Genomic DNA, 16429 nt, shown 5'->3' on the forward strand with positions numbered 1-16429 from the left:
GAAAGACTGGAGACCTCCCCCATAGGACTCTACAAATGGGTTCTCCACAGGGCCATACAGGTCTGTACACACTGTCCTTATTGGGGCACAAACTTTTCCCTCTCCAGGCACCCATCTGCTGTAAGCCTTTCCTTCCTGTCCAGGTTTCCTTCTGGAATATTTGCTCTTTCTTTATGCTCATTGCACGCCTACAACCCACACACTCAACTTCTCTCCCATCTTCCTGGGTTCTCTGTCCATCACACCATTACTGCTTTCCGAGATCTGCATTAGTGACCCCTTTCACGGGCAATGCTAGTTATGCCTGTCTTTTGTCTCCTACTGATTCACTGTATTCTGTGACACAGCCAATGGAAACTGGCAAGTTGTCTTGCACATCGATCACTTCACTTTGTAAAGGGAACTGTCAAGTTGTCCTGCAGTGCCCGCTCATTATCCTACATAAACCCAAGCATTCAGCAAGTGGATTGCTCTGCTTGCTAACTGCTTCATGCTGGTTTCTTGCTTGGCTAATTCTTTGACACTGAAGATGGATGCAACATGTTCCTTTGAAACACTGGTTGACTTTCAACACACTACACAATGTTGTATTCCTGAAGATAGGACTCCTGAAGGTATTATCCTGGCAATCACTAGAGAGACCAAGGAAAATCGCCATAAAAATCAGTTGGCATAGCCAGTATCCCCACTGAGACACGAATTCCGTACCTTCCAAATATAAGCTACTGACATGTCAAGAAATTCACTGGCTATACTGAGACTGTCATGGTTTCCCTCAGTCTCTCCAGGAGAACACCAGTACAATACCTCAAATTAGGCCATGACTACCTCCTTCCACATCTTTTCCAATTCATTATTCAGTCATCATACCATTTGACACTATGGCATCTAATCTACTGACAGCCTTGTTAAATAAAAACTTATGTCACACCTTGGAACACGCCCTGAAGGTTCTATTATAGAGTAATAAAGGACATAAGTCAATTTGTATCAGCCACCCTTCATCTCCTGGAAATAAGTGATTTAAAATCCTCCAGCACTTGGGCCTGCCTGCTGGTTTTTAACCAGGGGTATTACTGTGTAAGATTTGAGGTTTTCACGGTGGTGACTATGAAGAATATCGTCTTCTGGGATGTGGTGCCTTGTAGATATTGTGTGAACTGACATTTCAAAGGAGCATATTGCCTCCATGGAGGCACATTACTGTATTACAGTTTGCAGTGAAAAATGCAACTGCCCAGTTGACTGTGGTGCACTTTAACAACAATGCAATGAATGGCCAGTAAAGGTTAACACTTGAGAAATGACAAGTTACTCACGGGATGGAAACTTTGAGATGTTGTTTGCAACCCTGATAAGCATACGTGCACCTTTCAGGTGTTCTCCCTGCCTCACATGCAGGCGCACCAAAATGTACGAGTGCAAAAGCATCAGATTTGAATGCATCTCTGTTGGAATCTTGATGCCATTCCGACGCAGCTCTTGATACATCTCGAACAGAACATCATGGGCATTCCGGTAGTTGCCTGAAACACATTAGGCCAGGATAACTCATGTAAGACAACAGGCATTCTTCACACTGCTGCCAACACGGAGTAAAGCTTCCCTGTTGGTGGAAAGTTGTGATGAGGTTGGTGAGAATGAGTCTCATGGAGTGGGTTTTGTAATATTGTCCATATATTCCTATGCAGCTCAGTGACTTCAGCACTTGATAGCAGAATTAAAAGAAAATGGAAACTTCTTTGAAGAAGGCTCTGTGATACACTTCCCTGACATTCTGAATACTTCCCCTCATAAAAAGTTGTAACCCCCAAGTCAACATATTCATATATCCCACATAACATTACACATTCATGCTCAATATGGCTTCAAGTCTTGTTTCTGTTAGCACATGAAAGATATATGAGAGTTTGTGCTCTGTTTTCTGGACTGCTTAGTTCTGCTCATCCATGGAACCTATCTTGAGGCAGGTTAATTTCTTTACACCTTAGAAAACAACTTCAGTAGTAAACTTCCATACTCTGTGACCAGCCAGGTACTTAATCAGAAATGAAGCCCCAAAACTTAAATATAAGGATGAGATAATGTTCTGACTGGTCTGGTTCTTGACCCTGAATCTGAAGAGGGCTGCACTATACCCCAGTGACAAGGAGAAGACAGTGTCCTCTATTGGGGCGGTAGCAGTTCACTTTTATGCCTTTTGGACTTTACAACACTCCAGCAATGTGCCTGACAGATTCCATCCTGTGGGGTATTATGAAGTCTGCCCAGTTCATTTGAATGATGTAGTCACCGTTGACTGGATGTTCTAGTGGCAATTTGACAACATGTAGATGTTCTAGAGATTCTGAGACACCTATCTCCAATTGAACCCCAAAAGTTCTTCACTGTCCCAGATAGAGGTGCAGTACCTTATAACACCGAAAGGCGTGATTATAGACTCAAGAGAAGCTGAAGGCTGTATGGGTGTGGCCGTTGCAAAAGACAAACGTGAGTTGAGGCGCTTCCTTGGTCTGTGTCCCTACTACAGGAGGTTCATAGCTGGGTCCATGGACATTGTCAAGCCACTGACCCAGGTCACGGAAGACAGGCTCACTTTTTAACGATCTCCAGAAGTGGAAGCATGAACCTTCTGATCCCTAAAGAAGTTACTGTGTACAGCACCTGTACTAGAATAACCCAGCTGACTAAGAAGGGTCCTGAAGTACAGAAAAGCCAGAAGCATATAGCAGCTCACCATCTGGACCCTAGCCAAGGCTAAGAAGAACTACTGTGTTACTAGCTATTGTAAAGATGCTGGGACACTTCCACAAATATCTTTGTGGACAAGAATTCCACTTGTGTACTGACCACTCTGGCCTGACATGGCTCCTTAGTTTCAAGAACATGGAAGGATAGAAGGCCCACAGGATCCAATGTCTACAAGACTACATGTTTACATCTGAACACTGTCAGATGCAGCAGCACACTAATGTGGAGGAGTTCTCTAGAAGATGGTGCCCAGAGGCATGCACTCACTGTCAGTAAGTTGAACAACAGTTAGGTGGGTTAGAGGTGTGTGTCACTGCTGCTGCCACTGTTGATGGCGGGAACTTAGCTGTCGTGAGAAGGATGCAGTTGGATGACAATGACATGGGGCTGATTCTATAGGAAGTGCAGGAAGCATAGCATCCCGAACAGAAGGATATTTCTGACCACTGTCACACCTACAGGGGTTACTGGGCTTATTGCAAGTCCCTGATGGTCTGAAATGACGTATGAGGTAGTCAGGCACCTCAGCCATTCTACATGACACAGAGAAAAGAAAAACTGTGCATGTCAAAACCAGGATGATTATGACATCATCATCATCTAATGCAACTCCATTACAGCACCAATTCATGAAAACCTATATTTAAAATGTCTATTTCAATACAACCTTCCTTTCTCCAAATCTGCAACAGTTAGAGAGTTGTGCTTCATCAGAATATGTCAGATTTGATTTGACAGCATGTCATAAAAATCTGGTGCACAACTGACAGAGATAGTGAACATTATAATATATTAACGTCAGTACCGTTGATCTGCTCCTGACTGGCGACAATGATGGCCGTTTTGGCAGCTTCCCGGTATTGGTGCCGCGCCATGTACAGTCGAAATAAGAACTTTGGGTCCTGTAACAGAAATGTATGATATGCCATCTCAGTCAGCAGCAGTGTACAAAATACAGTAGGTACATCCGAGTTAGTATAGTAAACCTTCACTAATCCAGTTACAGTTAATCTGGATGTCAGATAATCCGAATCGAAGTATGAAAAATTAAAAATTCTGTTTACAGTTGAGTACATACTTTAAAAGACACAGTGCATTGTAACCATTCATCATAATTTTGTGGACTCCTGTATTAATTAAATTTATATTAAGTTAAGATCATGTAATATACAAACAGAGATCTGGCAGATAGCCAACTTTTTACACTCAGAAGTGACATAGTTCAAGTTTTGCTATGTGGACAGGAAGTAACATCTGGTACATTTCCTGGAATTCTGGAACTTTCATCAAAGTTGGAAAGTCTTTGAGAATTTGAGAGCTGACACCTTGGAATAGCTATAACTTAGAAGTGGGAGGGCCGGAGCCTCATCCCCTGATCATAATGCATAAAGTCTCTGTCAACCTTAGCGTCAAGTCAGCAACTGCCAGAATCACACAGCAAAGCAACATGACTGGAAATTCACAAATTTAGGGAACCTCCTAGTTTTCAAACTAAACCAATGGCACATGATGGAGGAGTGGATTTCTCTTGGAGTCTGGTTCATGGACCTCAGGGTTCGGAGGGAGATGATTCTACCTCAGGCAGTCTACATTCAACTTTTGGCCAAGTCAGACACAAAAACACAACTACGTCACTTCACTAGAAGTATTACAAGTCCAATCCAAATAAGTGTAACTATTTGAGTTTACACTGTGTTCAGTGAACTGAAGTTAATTAAATAATTCCTGAAGCGCAAAAGTCTTGAAGTGTACGTGATTGTAGCATAAGGATCTTCTTGCTTGAGCCAGGCCTGTATGACCCTAGATGAGAACTCACCTCTATCCATTACAGAGTCGAACCCAACTCCCTAGGACTTTACCTACTTGCGAGACATCTAATAATCATACAAGTAAAGGAACTTATAGGTGCCGTAAAGTTTGGCAAAAGACCGTCTCGAGTGGTGACCAACGTGTGGTGTAAGTTGTCCACGAAGAAAAGGCAGCCACGAGTGTCAACCAACGTAGGGGTAAAAGGTTGGTGATAAGTGGAGCACAACTTACAGCTGGAGGAGAAAAAGAGCGGTTACAGCAGTTAGGAAGGTAGAAGGCGCTGTTGTACTGGCCACATAGACCTGTCAAATGTCCACTTTGATTATCCTGTGGTTGCTGATTAGAGCTCCTGACACAATTTTAACAGACTAGTCAATATGGATGTCTCCTAAGTGCATGTTTTGAATAGAAACCTTGAAAATCTTCATACACCAAGTCACATTCCACAACAAATACTAACTTCATTTTGCATATCCACATCAGAAAATATCAGTACTCATATAACAGACACAAGATATTGAAACAAATGACTACTCACCCATTCATGACATTCAACGAGTTAATGCTCAACGATCCATTGCTATGGTAACCCCAAATTGTTATTTAAGAGCTTTCATGCATCATTATCAAACTCTGTTATATATAGAGATATACTGGGCATGTGGTAGCGTAGTTGGTCGAGACACTATGCTACGAGCTGGAAGGTTGCAGGTTCGAATCCCAATGAGGCCACTGGATTTTTCATTTAACCTAATCCTTCCAGCCACACTATGGCCTTGGGGTCAACTCAGCCTCTGACAGAAATGAGTACCAGGAATCTTCCTGGGGGTAAAAGGCTGCCAGCATGTAAGGATGACAATCTTACTGCCATCTGTAAACTAACTGCCTAGAAAAATGTGAGAGCCTTGACATCTCGCAACCCTGTGAGTCTCCACGGCCTGTTCAGGGATAGCTTTAACAGAAAACACCAAAGTTAAGAATGAGAAGAACTGTACCTTCACTCCCAAGTGAAGTATCATTCCAGTTGAACATTAACTGGAGTTAATATCTCATTGGGTTATGTATGTTGCTCCCACTAACAACTGACTCTATCAGTTCAAACATTTCCTCTACATATATATAGACCTCCTGAAATATAACATTCATGCTGTGTGAAGTTCAATGAAAATCAGTCAGCTTGCACACAAACAGTTTTCAGACAACTTGTCACAAAAATGTTTGAGAAATATTCTGAGCAAAGAATCCCACAAGAAAAAGGGATAAAAACATCAATTATTTTCTGTGGATTAAGAAGTATTTTTTTCTGTCTGCTGTTGAGAAACTGCTGCTAAGTAAGTCTCAGTGATGTGTTTGCTGTTCTCACTGTACTCACTTTGGGAATGCCATCCGCCTCACCCAACAGGAACTCTATGAGCTGACTGGCCAAATGATCGTCACTGGCAACAGCCACAACTTCAATAGCCAACGAGATGACTTTTGGATCCTCCGAGTTTGCTTTCAATACTTGCATGAGATGCTTCAGTGCCTGCAACACAATATTCCTGCTGACAGACTGTTTAGTGGCACCATACCAACTACTCAGACTTATGAAATAGCCTCACCTTACTGTAGTCCCCTGCATGGTAGTAGTATTTGCCAGCCAGCATACTGTTGTTTTCCCCTTCAAAGTGCAGAGCGAGGCTGTTGAAGTCTTGTGGCTTCACATCTGCCTCTAATGAGTCTGTCAGTACCTCACCATACAGCTCCATCTGGTGATGCTGCCTTGCCAGCTGGAATGCCTCATCATGACAGCGAGACAGAACCAAGAACCGAATGGCAGAGCGGTAGTCACCGAGCCTCTGGAAGAACCTGCAGCACAATATGCCATGTAGTTGCCTCAGTGCCCTTGTGCACAGAAGGGTTAATGGATACTTTCAAAACCATTTTCTTCTAATACTGTAAAACTTATCTATGTGCTCAGCCTGCGCCATAGTTCAAGCGGTTAGTCACTGGCTTCCCACCGTGGCGGCCCGGGTTTGATCCCGGGTCTGGTCAAGTGGGATTTGTGGTGGACAAAGTGGCGCTGGGGTGGGATTTCTCCGAGTACTTCAGTTTCCCCTGCCAATCTTCATTCCACCAAATTCTCCATCATCATAATCACTCGGGGCAGGCTACAATAGGCCAATCAGTGGCCGCCATGCCAAGTGGACCCATTTGGACTCCACCCCCCCACTAAGCGAATTTAATTTTTTTTATCTGTGTGCTCCCTTTATAACAGTGCACTCCACCAAAATTTTGTATGCATTTCTCGTTTCATCAGGCTATCCTTTATGTCCATAGGACAGTACTTCATGTTCTAATCTAAAATGCCATGAGAACAAATCATTTAAAGTCAAGAATAATGTCATCTGGGGTGTGACATCATATACTCTGAACTGGGTACCGATGATTCAGAGGAACCTGATGCCTTCATCTTCAGGATAGAGAAAATGAGCTATTTACCCTAATGATGAAGGCAGTTGGACACTCTGAAACATTGGTACCCATCCACCAGACTATACGGCGTCACTCCTGAGACAACAGTAATCATCATACTGATCACCATGAGAATCTCAAATTTCATTAAACACCCGAAGAGAAGAAAATAACAATGTCAGATTGAAATTTTACATATTGCGATAGGAATGTCAGGGATTCTGAGTGATGAACAGATGAACTTGCCTTGCCACCATCTTGGCACCTTCTATGCTTTTGGTCTCCTGAACCACATGCACTGCCTCCTCTGGGTTGTTCAGGTGGTCCAGGTTCAGGCGCACGACACTGTCCATGTCACGTGCCATCTCATATGCTTTCAGTGCCTCCTGGTACTTCCCATCTGCCTCCTTGGCCTTGTCAGACAAGGTGCATGAGCCAATTAGTACACATGCAAATGCTTTAAATAGATGTGACTATTGTTTTGGATGCTGACTATTAACTTGAACATTTGCAAACGCGGCACATCAGAAACTATTCCTAGCCATATCAGATTGAGAATGTAAACAGAATCTGAAGAAACTCAGGACACTGGACAATGTCAAAATCAACACATCACATTTCTTGTAGCACACATTTATCAGAAACAACTAGACTTATATAAATGATCCCATCATCTGATTCTTATGCATGTGAGAAACATGGGTGAGTATCAGACCCCAGCACTGAAATGTATTCAATTTGTTGTGCATCCCTATTCTAGGATTTAGCAATCCAGTAGTCCTGTATATCAAATGAGGCATAGTACATTGCTTAATGGTCCCTTACAAGGTGTGACAAATAAGAGACTGGCAACATTGTGAAGCGTAAGTAATTCTGTAGTCACTGACGAATGCTGTCACCTATAGGTATATGTCTGAAGTCTATAAAATCATTAAATTGTCTCAATATGTCTTGGGAGTGGAAAGCAGCCTTGCTTTAAATGAAGCAATATTTCAATAGCTTGTCATGGAAAATTAATGATAAATAATCTGAACAAAGAATCAAAATTAAATTTTTGTTCAAACTTGGAAAGGAAATCAACCGAAACCTCTGAAATATTAAGTCAAATTTATGGGGAAGCAGGCATGTCAAAAGAATGTGTTTTAGAATGGTGTTAATGATCTTCCATATGAAGGGACCAAGTTGAGCTTGACAGCTGACCTGGATATCTGATGCAGAATGATCAATATCTTACAGTGAGAATGACTGAAAAAGATCTGAACATCAAAAGAAACCCTGTACAACTGATACTGATGGAAAATTTCAGGCTGAAGCAAATTTGTGAAGATGGTGACCAAGAACATCACTAACAACCAACTGTAGCGGAGAAGGGTAGTATGAACTGATCTTTTCCACTGAAGCAGAAATGATGATTGGATGAAAGCTGGGGGTTTCAGTGTGACAAAGTGGTAGAGCATGTGATGGAAATCTTGGGCTCACCTCATCCCAAGAAAGTGCAGATGTCAAAGTCAAAGTCAAAGTCAAGGCAATGTTCATGTTCAATGATTCAGTTCAACTGTGTAGACTGAGTTCCATACTGCAAGTCACAGGCCAAGAAATATGTGTTTTCCTTGGAACCATGTTTTACGGTATTTTCTGCAGATCTTTCTGACACACACAAAGGAACAAACTGGAACAAACCAGTGAATGACCCTATCCATGCTGACAACTATCATGTTATAAGTTTCATTTATCTCAGTGAGGTATGAACTCATCTCTGCCATCTACCACACATTTTGTACTATCTTCCAACATGTAAATACTGCACAAAAATAATGGTCTTCTTAGATGTAACGCCATGTAGTCTGTTATTTAATGGAAACTCACTGACTCTTCCACACTAGTAACAAAGGAAGCACATTCCTCTGAAACAATAGTGCGTCTCTGGCATCACATTCCAAAAGAATGTAATCTTAAGAGAATGTTTTTACCAATATGGCGGTTGTGATGATGGTCTCATGGCCATTAACACATTCCAAACCCTTCTCTTTTCAACCTCACTCCTGAGGGTCATATATTAAATTGTGCAAAAAAAATAAAACTCTTGCCATCAGTGGTTCCTATACAAGAACTATAAGAATTAATGAGGAATGCAAATGGCAAAGATACTGTGACATGATAGCTGAAAGCCAGGACAGCACAACAACAACAACAACAACAACAAAAAAAAGATGACCGTTGCTAGGAAACAGTGCAGTAAACAAACTTCTTTGCCAACAAATAAATGTAATGATGTGCAGCGGCATGGAGACTGCTGGGACTTGCAAGTACAACTTCAGGAATGGAAGTGGCCACACAGCAGTATAATGGGAGCACAGACTCACCTTGGCATACTGCAGATGAATCTTGGGCGAGGTGACATTAGGGAGTACATCTCCAACTTTCTCCCAGTTCTTGAGCCGGATATAAGCTGATGCAGCTTTATCATAGAACAGTCCACTCTCATACAACATGGCTGCATCATTCAGGTGCTGCTTCAAACACATCAACACAATGGCTAGACAGGTCAATTTATGGTCTAAGAAAAGTGGACGTCATTATGGCTGAAAATTGACAAATTTTAAAGAAATCCTATGATACTGAATTTTGGAAATATCTGTCCATCAGTTCAGGCTGAGAGGACTGCAAACTTACATTCACACTCAATAAAAGTTTGTACACTTTCAACAAAGCCTCTCTCCATGTCAGTCAATTCAACATAATTAAAAGTTATCATTAGTAATGTTCTAATGTTGCAATATCAGTTAACCTTCAATGAATGGCACTAGGGGCAGGAGCTCTGACTAGCAATGGCTTTACTGCTGAGAACTCCTATCCCTGAAACTCTTACACTACAAAATATCCTATTTAATTAAATATGTTTGACAGAAAACGTCTTGTTACTATTATTAGCTTTCTGCTGTTACTAAGCAGTGCTGCTATCTAGGTGCACACTATGAACATTTTTCAGGAAGGTGGACACTGGAATACTTCCAATACAGTTATTGCTGTCAACTTTTGCTTCTGCTCGTAACACTTGCGAACACATATAATGACAGAACCGTAAGCATTAGACTTTAATAAAGAAAGGACAATATGAAAAGGTTGTGGTCACTAACGTCTGTGTTCGAAACTTCCGGTAGCTAGCTTCCCTGTGCTCTCAGCTGCAAACAACATTTTCATCTTCTGTGTTTCCTCTGTCTTGTTCACATGCTGCTATTGTGGAGTTGAGAAGACAAGTACGAATCATGAATTGACAGCAAGTTTATGTACAATTAAAGTGAGTGGAACCCAATCCCTGAAGAACAGCCACACAGTCAGGAGAGCACAACATAAGTCTATATACAGCAGAAATAGCTGCACTACATAAAAGATATGAGGGAAAACATGAAAAATGAAACAAAAGTAATAAAATGGATTACATTCCATTAGTGTGCAGTGCATTAGGATTCCTCACATAAGTGTTGCCTGAAGATGGCCTAAACATGTATATGTAGCATTGTAGTAGTGCATATGTGCTTTAATATTTTAACAATTTTATATAACATCTTATGCACATGAAAACTGCTGTGCAATACTGAAATGTGAATCAATGTTATTGATTACTGCATTATTGATGGAACAGTTGACAGACTATATGTTGAGAGGATTCAATTCAGGTGGGCATGCACACCAGGAAACTGGAATTTCTCCATAACCACTCCTGAGTCCAGGATAATTTTTGGACAGCCACCGTTGCACTTAATGACCATAACATGGTGGAGCACCATCATGTTGAAACCAAACATGAAGAAATGTACTGAAGGACACGTCTTCTAACAGTCCACTTAAGTGTTAAGAAAATTAAGGTAATCATGAACAGTAACTCAAGCCAGTACATTATAAGGGCCTATGAGGCACTCGTCTAGAAATAAATCCCACAAGTTGATGGAAAAATGTCACTGCTGATGGCGAGGTCAAATAAACTGAATGTGGATTTTCACCCAACCAGATATTCGTTGTAGACGTTGGTGATCCTAGCCTTTGTTAAGCACAATTTGTCCAGAATCGAACCTCTGCTGTAAATGCATTGTCCTCAGCTGACTGCTGCAGAATCCACTGACTAAATATATGTCCTGCATGCGCATTGTGTGATACTACCTCTTGCACAGGATGAATGTCATAGTGATACAACAGCTGTTCTCGTAACGTACAGCTTGCGAAAGCATGGCAGTAACTGTATGAGCTGCAAGACATACGGTACTGACAGCAGAGGCTGCCTTTCAAAGATCTTGAAGATCTGCTCTTCATTTCATGCATTATGCACAGAACTCGGAGAGCCAACATCCCATCGCAGCCTGTGAGAAATGTTCCTGTCTCTCACATTCAGTGATCAACAGAAAGGAAAGTACAATGATATGGCACTCTCTGATTATGTAGCTTTCTCTGCTTCTTCTAACAGCATCTGCAACATTTCTTATGCACTCTTCTACCACAAGTTGCACGTCCACTAATTCTGTAAGTGAACAGTCACATTCCATGCTGGATTGCTATGTAACATGCTTTCACAAGCTTAGATGGCTTCAGACTGACTCAGAATGTAATACGAGGGGGTACCCAAAAGAAACCGAACTTATTTTTTTTTAAACTTATTTATTCAAATTTTAAGCACAAACCTTCAATCCCCTTCAAAGTACTCTCCACTTACACTAATATACTTGTCTAGTCTTTTATTCCATTTTTCAAAACATTGTCTAAATTCATCTTTTGAGATGCTTGACAGCGTCTCCGTCGTTTTTCTCCTTCACCTCAGCAACATCAGCAAAACGCTGAAAAAAAGTTTTGATCATTTCGGGACTCTTCTTTCAAAGCACAGCATGCTTCCACGCGACCTTGTTTTTGTTCAGCAGTCAGCAGTCGTGGCACAAATTTCGCAGCCACCCTTCTCACTCTCAAATCTTCTGTCAAAATTTGCTGAACTGAGCTCCAAGTCACTCCCGACAGCTCCACAATTTCTTCAATGGTCCGTCATCGATCTTCCTTGATGACTTCACGAATTTTTTCAACATTTTCATGTGTTCGGGCCATTGCCAAAACAACGATCACACAAAACAGTTGTCACTATAAAATCTGCCGAAACTAGTCCTTACCTTCTGAAGCAACGGTAGTCGGCTTATCGACTCAGGAATGTTAGCTCTATGCGTTCATAGCGGCAAAATACGGTACTACAAAAGCTCTGCCCACAAAAAAATTAGTTCGGTTTCTTTTGGGTACCCCATCGTATGTACTAGTTTTTATTTAGGATTTGAGGTTCTCACAGTGACGGTTATGAAGAGTACTAACTTCTGGGATATAACACCTTACAGTCTACATTAGAGAATTACATATTCATAGAAAGACCTGGGTACTGTAAACATCTACAGAGATTGGCATCAAATTGATTGCTATCAACACCCAGTAACACAAACAATATGCTCTCAGTACGTTTGTTTTTTGAAATGTAACTTCTTAAGGCCCTCAAGGTACATATTCACATGAACTTCTCTACCTTATTCCAAACTTCAGAAGCAATCCTGTAGGATACAGAATATAATGATGCTGCATCTGTATATTATGAAACACTACAGTAGTGCTTTAAATTCAAGGAAGCTAAAAGTTTGAGGTTTGTATATTTCATGAATTCATGTGCACTTTTACTACTGCTAATTTAAGTACTCATTTTAGCTCCCCACTCCACTGTCAATTCCTGACTAACCTTCATGCTCTCCAGAATGTCAGCACATTCCCGCTTCAGCTGGCGACTGCTGGATGTATCTGCGGCAATGGACACACCGCGGCGAATATCCCCACAGCGAATTGCAGTGCGAGCCACCCCTGCTCGACACTGCATGTTGTGAGTCTCCTCATCAGGGTGCGGCTTCTTGCCCTCAGTGGTATGTGCCTCCAGTAACCCACGCTCATAGTGGCTCAAAGCCTCAGCATAGTTTCCTCTGTAAAATTCAAGCCCAAAAAAAAGTCCTCTGTCTTCCTTACCTGAGCTGAGTCACATCAAATTTTATCTGTGAAGTATGAACATTCCATATCTTTATAGGATTCCCCTTACCCTGGTATGCTACAAGCACCCAATGAGCTATCTGAATTACCCTCTTGTTCTACCTCAGCAGTTAAAATAGTTTGCCTGAAACCATTCTATAAGTCCAACCGATCATCACCTATAAACCATCCTGAAGAGTCCTAATAGGCAGCTACAACTTATTTAATTTGTGCTTGAAGACAGCTCTAAGGACAGTTACAATGTGACTGCACAAAACAGGAACAATATCAGGCAACAGTGAGGTGCCAGATGCATACAGTCACCAGCTGAGGACAATCCATACCCAGCAAAGGAATGAGGCCAGCATGTCATATAAAGGACAGGCCAAGATGGACAGAACCGCAACCTACTGTTCAGCAGTCCAACAAATCAACTCCATGGATCAACATTCAACAGGAACTTTATAAAGGCTAGTCCAGTGAAATACCATGGCCAACTGCAACCCTCATAACACACTTATTGGAAAGCATAAATATGGTAGGGGAGTTAGGAGCACTGGTTGTGTGGCAACAGAAATTGTGAGGAAGAGCAAGCCCAAGCTCTTGTTGCAACAGAAGAGCTTTCTGGTCATTACACAGCTACTTTGGAACTACCAGTCGCTTTGAACACGTTTCAGTCTTGCATATTATCAATTGTTTAAACTACTTAAAAAGTTTTATAGTTCATGTGCAAAATCAATTTCTTATGACTGGTTTCAGAAGTATATGTAGCTACTTCATCTACAGAAATGGTGAAAAGTAAAAAAGTAAAGGTATCGCTGTAACAGGCCGTGGAGGCCCATAAGATTGTGAGATGTTGACGTTCCCACATTTTCTAGACAGTCGGCACATAGATGGTGGCAAGGTTGTCAGCCCTATGCACTGGCCTCCCTTTACCCCCAAGAATATTCCATGAATATTCCTGGTACTCATTTCTGTTAAGAGGTTCAGTTGACCCCAGGGCCATCGTGCGGCCAGAAGGATTAGGTCAATTGCAAAAAATCCAATGACCTCATCAGGACTTGAACCTGTGACCTTCCAGCTTGTAGCATAGTGCCACAACCAACTACACTACAAAGTGCCCCCTACAGAAATGGTACATACAGGAAATATGACACACTATCTGTTGTTTGAAATGATAATAGGCTATGCAAAAAATGTGGTCACCAAGTGTGCGAGACCTCTTGCTACATGCAAAATGTGCCACAACTGAATATTTCATGGAGAAATACCTGCTCTCACTGCTGATGCAACTACTACTCTACTACTATTTCTGCTAATATTATCATAAGGAACCTGTATGCTTCCAACCGATCTCTCCAACTTTTATTCAGCTGTCCAGTCAATCCAGTACACAGTAAACCCTCACTAATCTGCTTACAGTTAATCTGGATCAAATTATGAAAAATTAAAAAATTCTGTTCACAATTGAGTAAGCACATTAAAAGGCACATGGGATTCAAGAGCAAGAGGACTTTCAGGCTGCACTGAGGGCAGCTGGAGAGACTGAAACCACACCAGAAAATACCCAAGACTGACTTGGGTTAAATGAAGGAGACCCTGGATTTGAGTTTACTGTCTTTTTACAGTTACTTAAATAAAGGATTTACAGTGAAATTTTTTTAATTTATATTCAACAGCATTACCTGTATTATTAAAATTTACATTTATTTGTTTTTGAAGTTATGTTTCATCATTTAGGGTTATCTTTTACTTCATTAATCTGGATTTTCAGTTAATCCAGATGACCTCTCCCTCCAATTAATTCGGATTAGCGAGGGTTATTTTCTCATTCTCATGTCCATTCCATCCTCCTTGTGTATTCATACATGTCCCACTGCGTGACAAACTTATTAACTGACAGATTTTCATACACTGCAAGGTCGATCTGCTTAGAAGTGTCAGATTATGACTGACTGACTAACTATGATGCAGCACCTGTCCAGGAACTATTTTATAAAGTGTACAACGTAATGTATAACTTCCAATAACATGATAACTACTAATGACAAGGAAGCCAAAACACACAGGGAAATAATAGATTTCATTGTTGTATCAAATGATTTTTAATAAATTAATATACATACAACAAACTCACATGAGACTAAATCAAGCAACAGACAACTTAAATTTACTTGGTAACTTCATAAATGTGTGGTATATTCCCACTTACAATTTTTTTGTGGGGGAAAGTGCAGGGTAAAAAGAAAATTCAAATCATTGTACTGGCAATTATATGAAGTGACGCTGGAGGATCAGTTAGACCTGTACTGTACATGCAAGCAGTGTTTATGTGCAAATGCCAATTATATGGTGGGCCATTCAACTCACATGAACTCAAGCTGCTGGGCATACTCGCGTGCAATGTATGGGACTTGTTCAGGTGCCAGCTTCGCTGCCAACTGAAGGGCTTGGTCCCAGTGCAGCAGATCCTGCCTCATGTGCAGTGCAGCTACGGGCTGACTTGACTTGAGGTACCAGTCCTGCCACCACAAGCAACATACATCACAAGGCCTCAGAAGGCCAGACTGACAGAGACATGTCTCTAACTTGGAACATAAAAAACATATTTTATACCCAATCTATACACATGTTGTAACCTACAGTTTAACTTAACTATTAGACCTGTAAAAACATGGTGGTTACAATATGTACTACCCACTTCAACAATAAAGCACTATCTTTTGCCCCTAGAGTGTGTCTGTGTGTTTCATTTGATTCAAAACTTAAGAGAAATAAAAATACACCTGTAAACTGACTAGTAAGAATACAAACAGAGATCTCTGGAAGCCAAGACGTTACCAGAGGGGACAGGCTTTTAGATTAAACTGTGACACTTGCTGGTGATCAGACCCTTCTGGCCAATTCTAAAAATGATCTACAATATTCAGTATAAAATTTGAGTAATAAACTATACTATGGCTTCTAGAGGAATGCAACCAACTAGAAGCAAGATATGCATTATGGAAAAAATTAATACTTTCAACTATTTATAATATAGTATATCTTACAAAAGACTAATGAATTTTAATGTAAAAATCGCAAATTTTGTAAAAATTACTATGAATTATGAACCACACCTTCAAACTCCGTTAATTTTTATAGACATACAAGAATACAAATTTATAAAACAACAGCCTGCTGTAGGCCTGTGTTCAAACTCATGTGGGTTATGTGGACAAAATGACATTGAGGCAGCTTTTTTTCCAAGTACTTGAGTTTCCCCTACGAATTCTCATTCCACCAACTGCTCCATAATCATCAATCATCCTACCACTGATGCTACATAGTCTCGACACTGATAGCATCCTTGGATATGTATATATATATATATATATATATATAT

The 16429-nt window shown here is 40.9% G+C and overlaps 1 protein-coding gene across 3 annotated transcripts in view; it reads right to left on the minus strand.

Moving 5' to 3' along the window:
• Positions 1 to 16429, minus strand: part of LOC111863750 (WD repeat-containing protein 19) — a 39871-nt gene that overhangs the window by 4552 nt on the left and 18890 nt on the right. For 2 of the 3 annotated variants that reach the window (XM_033751205.1, XM_033751206.1), the window contains exons 15-22: positions 15415 to 15566; positions 12767 to 13001; positions 9378 to 9527; positions 7261 to 7427; positions 6162 to 6408; positions 5933 to 6085; positions 3557 to 3653; positions 1320 to 1526 (exon numbers count right to left, since the gene is read on the minus strand). In XM_033751205.1, coding sequence (XP_033607096.1) covers positions 1320 to 1526; positions 3557 to 3653; positions 5933 to 6085; positions 6162 to 6408; positions 7261 to 7427; positions 9378 to 9527; positions 12767 to 13001; positions 15415 to 15566 — 1408 coding nt within the window. The remainder of the gene's footprint in view (positions 1 to 1319; positions 1527 to 3556; positions 3654 to 5932; positions 6086 to 6161; positions 6409 to 7260; positions 7428 to 9377; positions 9528 to 12766; positions 13002 to 15414; positions 15567 to 16429) is intronic. The other variant, XM_023850361.2, reaches the window with a different exon arrangement.

The sequence above is a fragment of the Cryptotermes secundus genome, unplaced genomic scaffold (assembly GCF_002891405.2).
Source record: "Cryptotermes secundus unplaced genomic scaffold, Csec_1.0 scaffold572, whole genome shotgun sequence".
Classification (NCBI taxonomy): Eukaryota; Metazoa; Arthropoda; class Insecta; order Blattodea; family Kalotermitidae; genus Cryptotermes; species Cryptotermes secundus.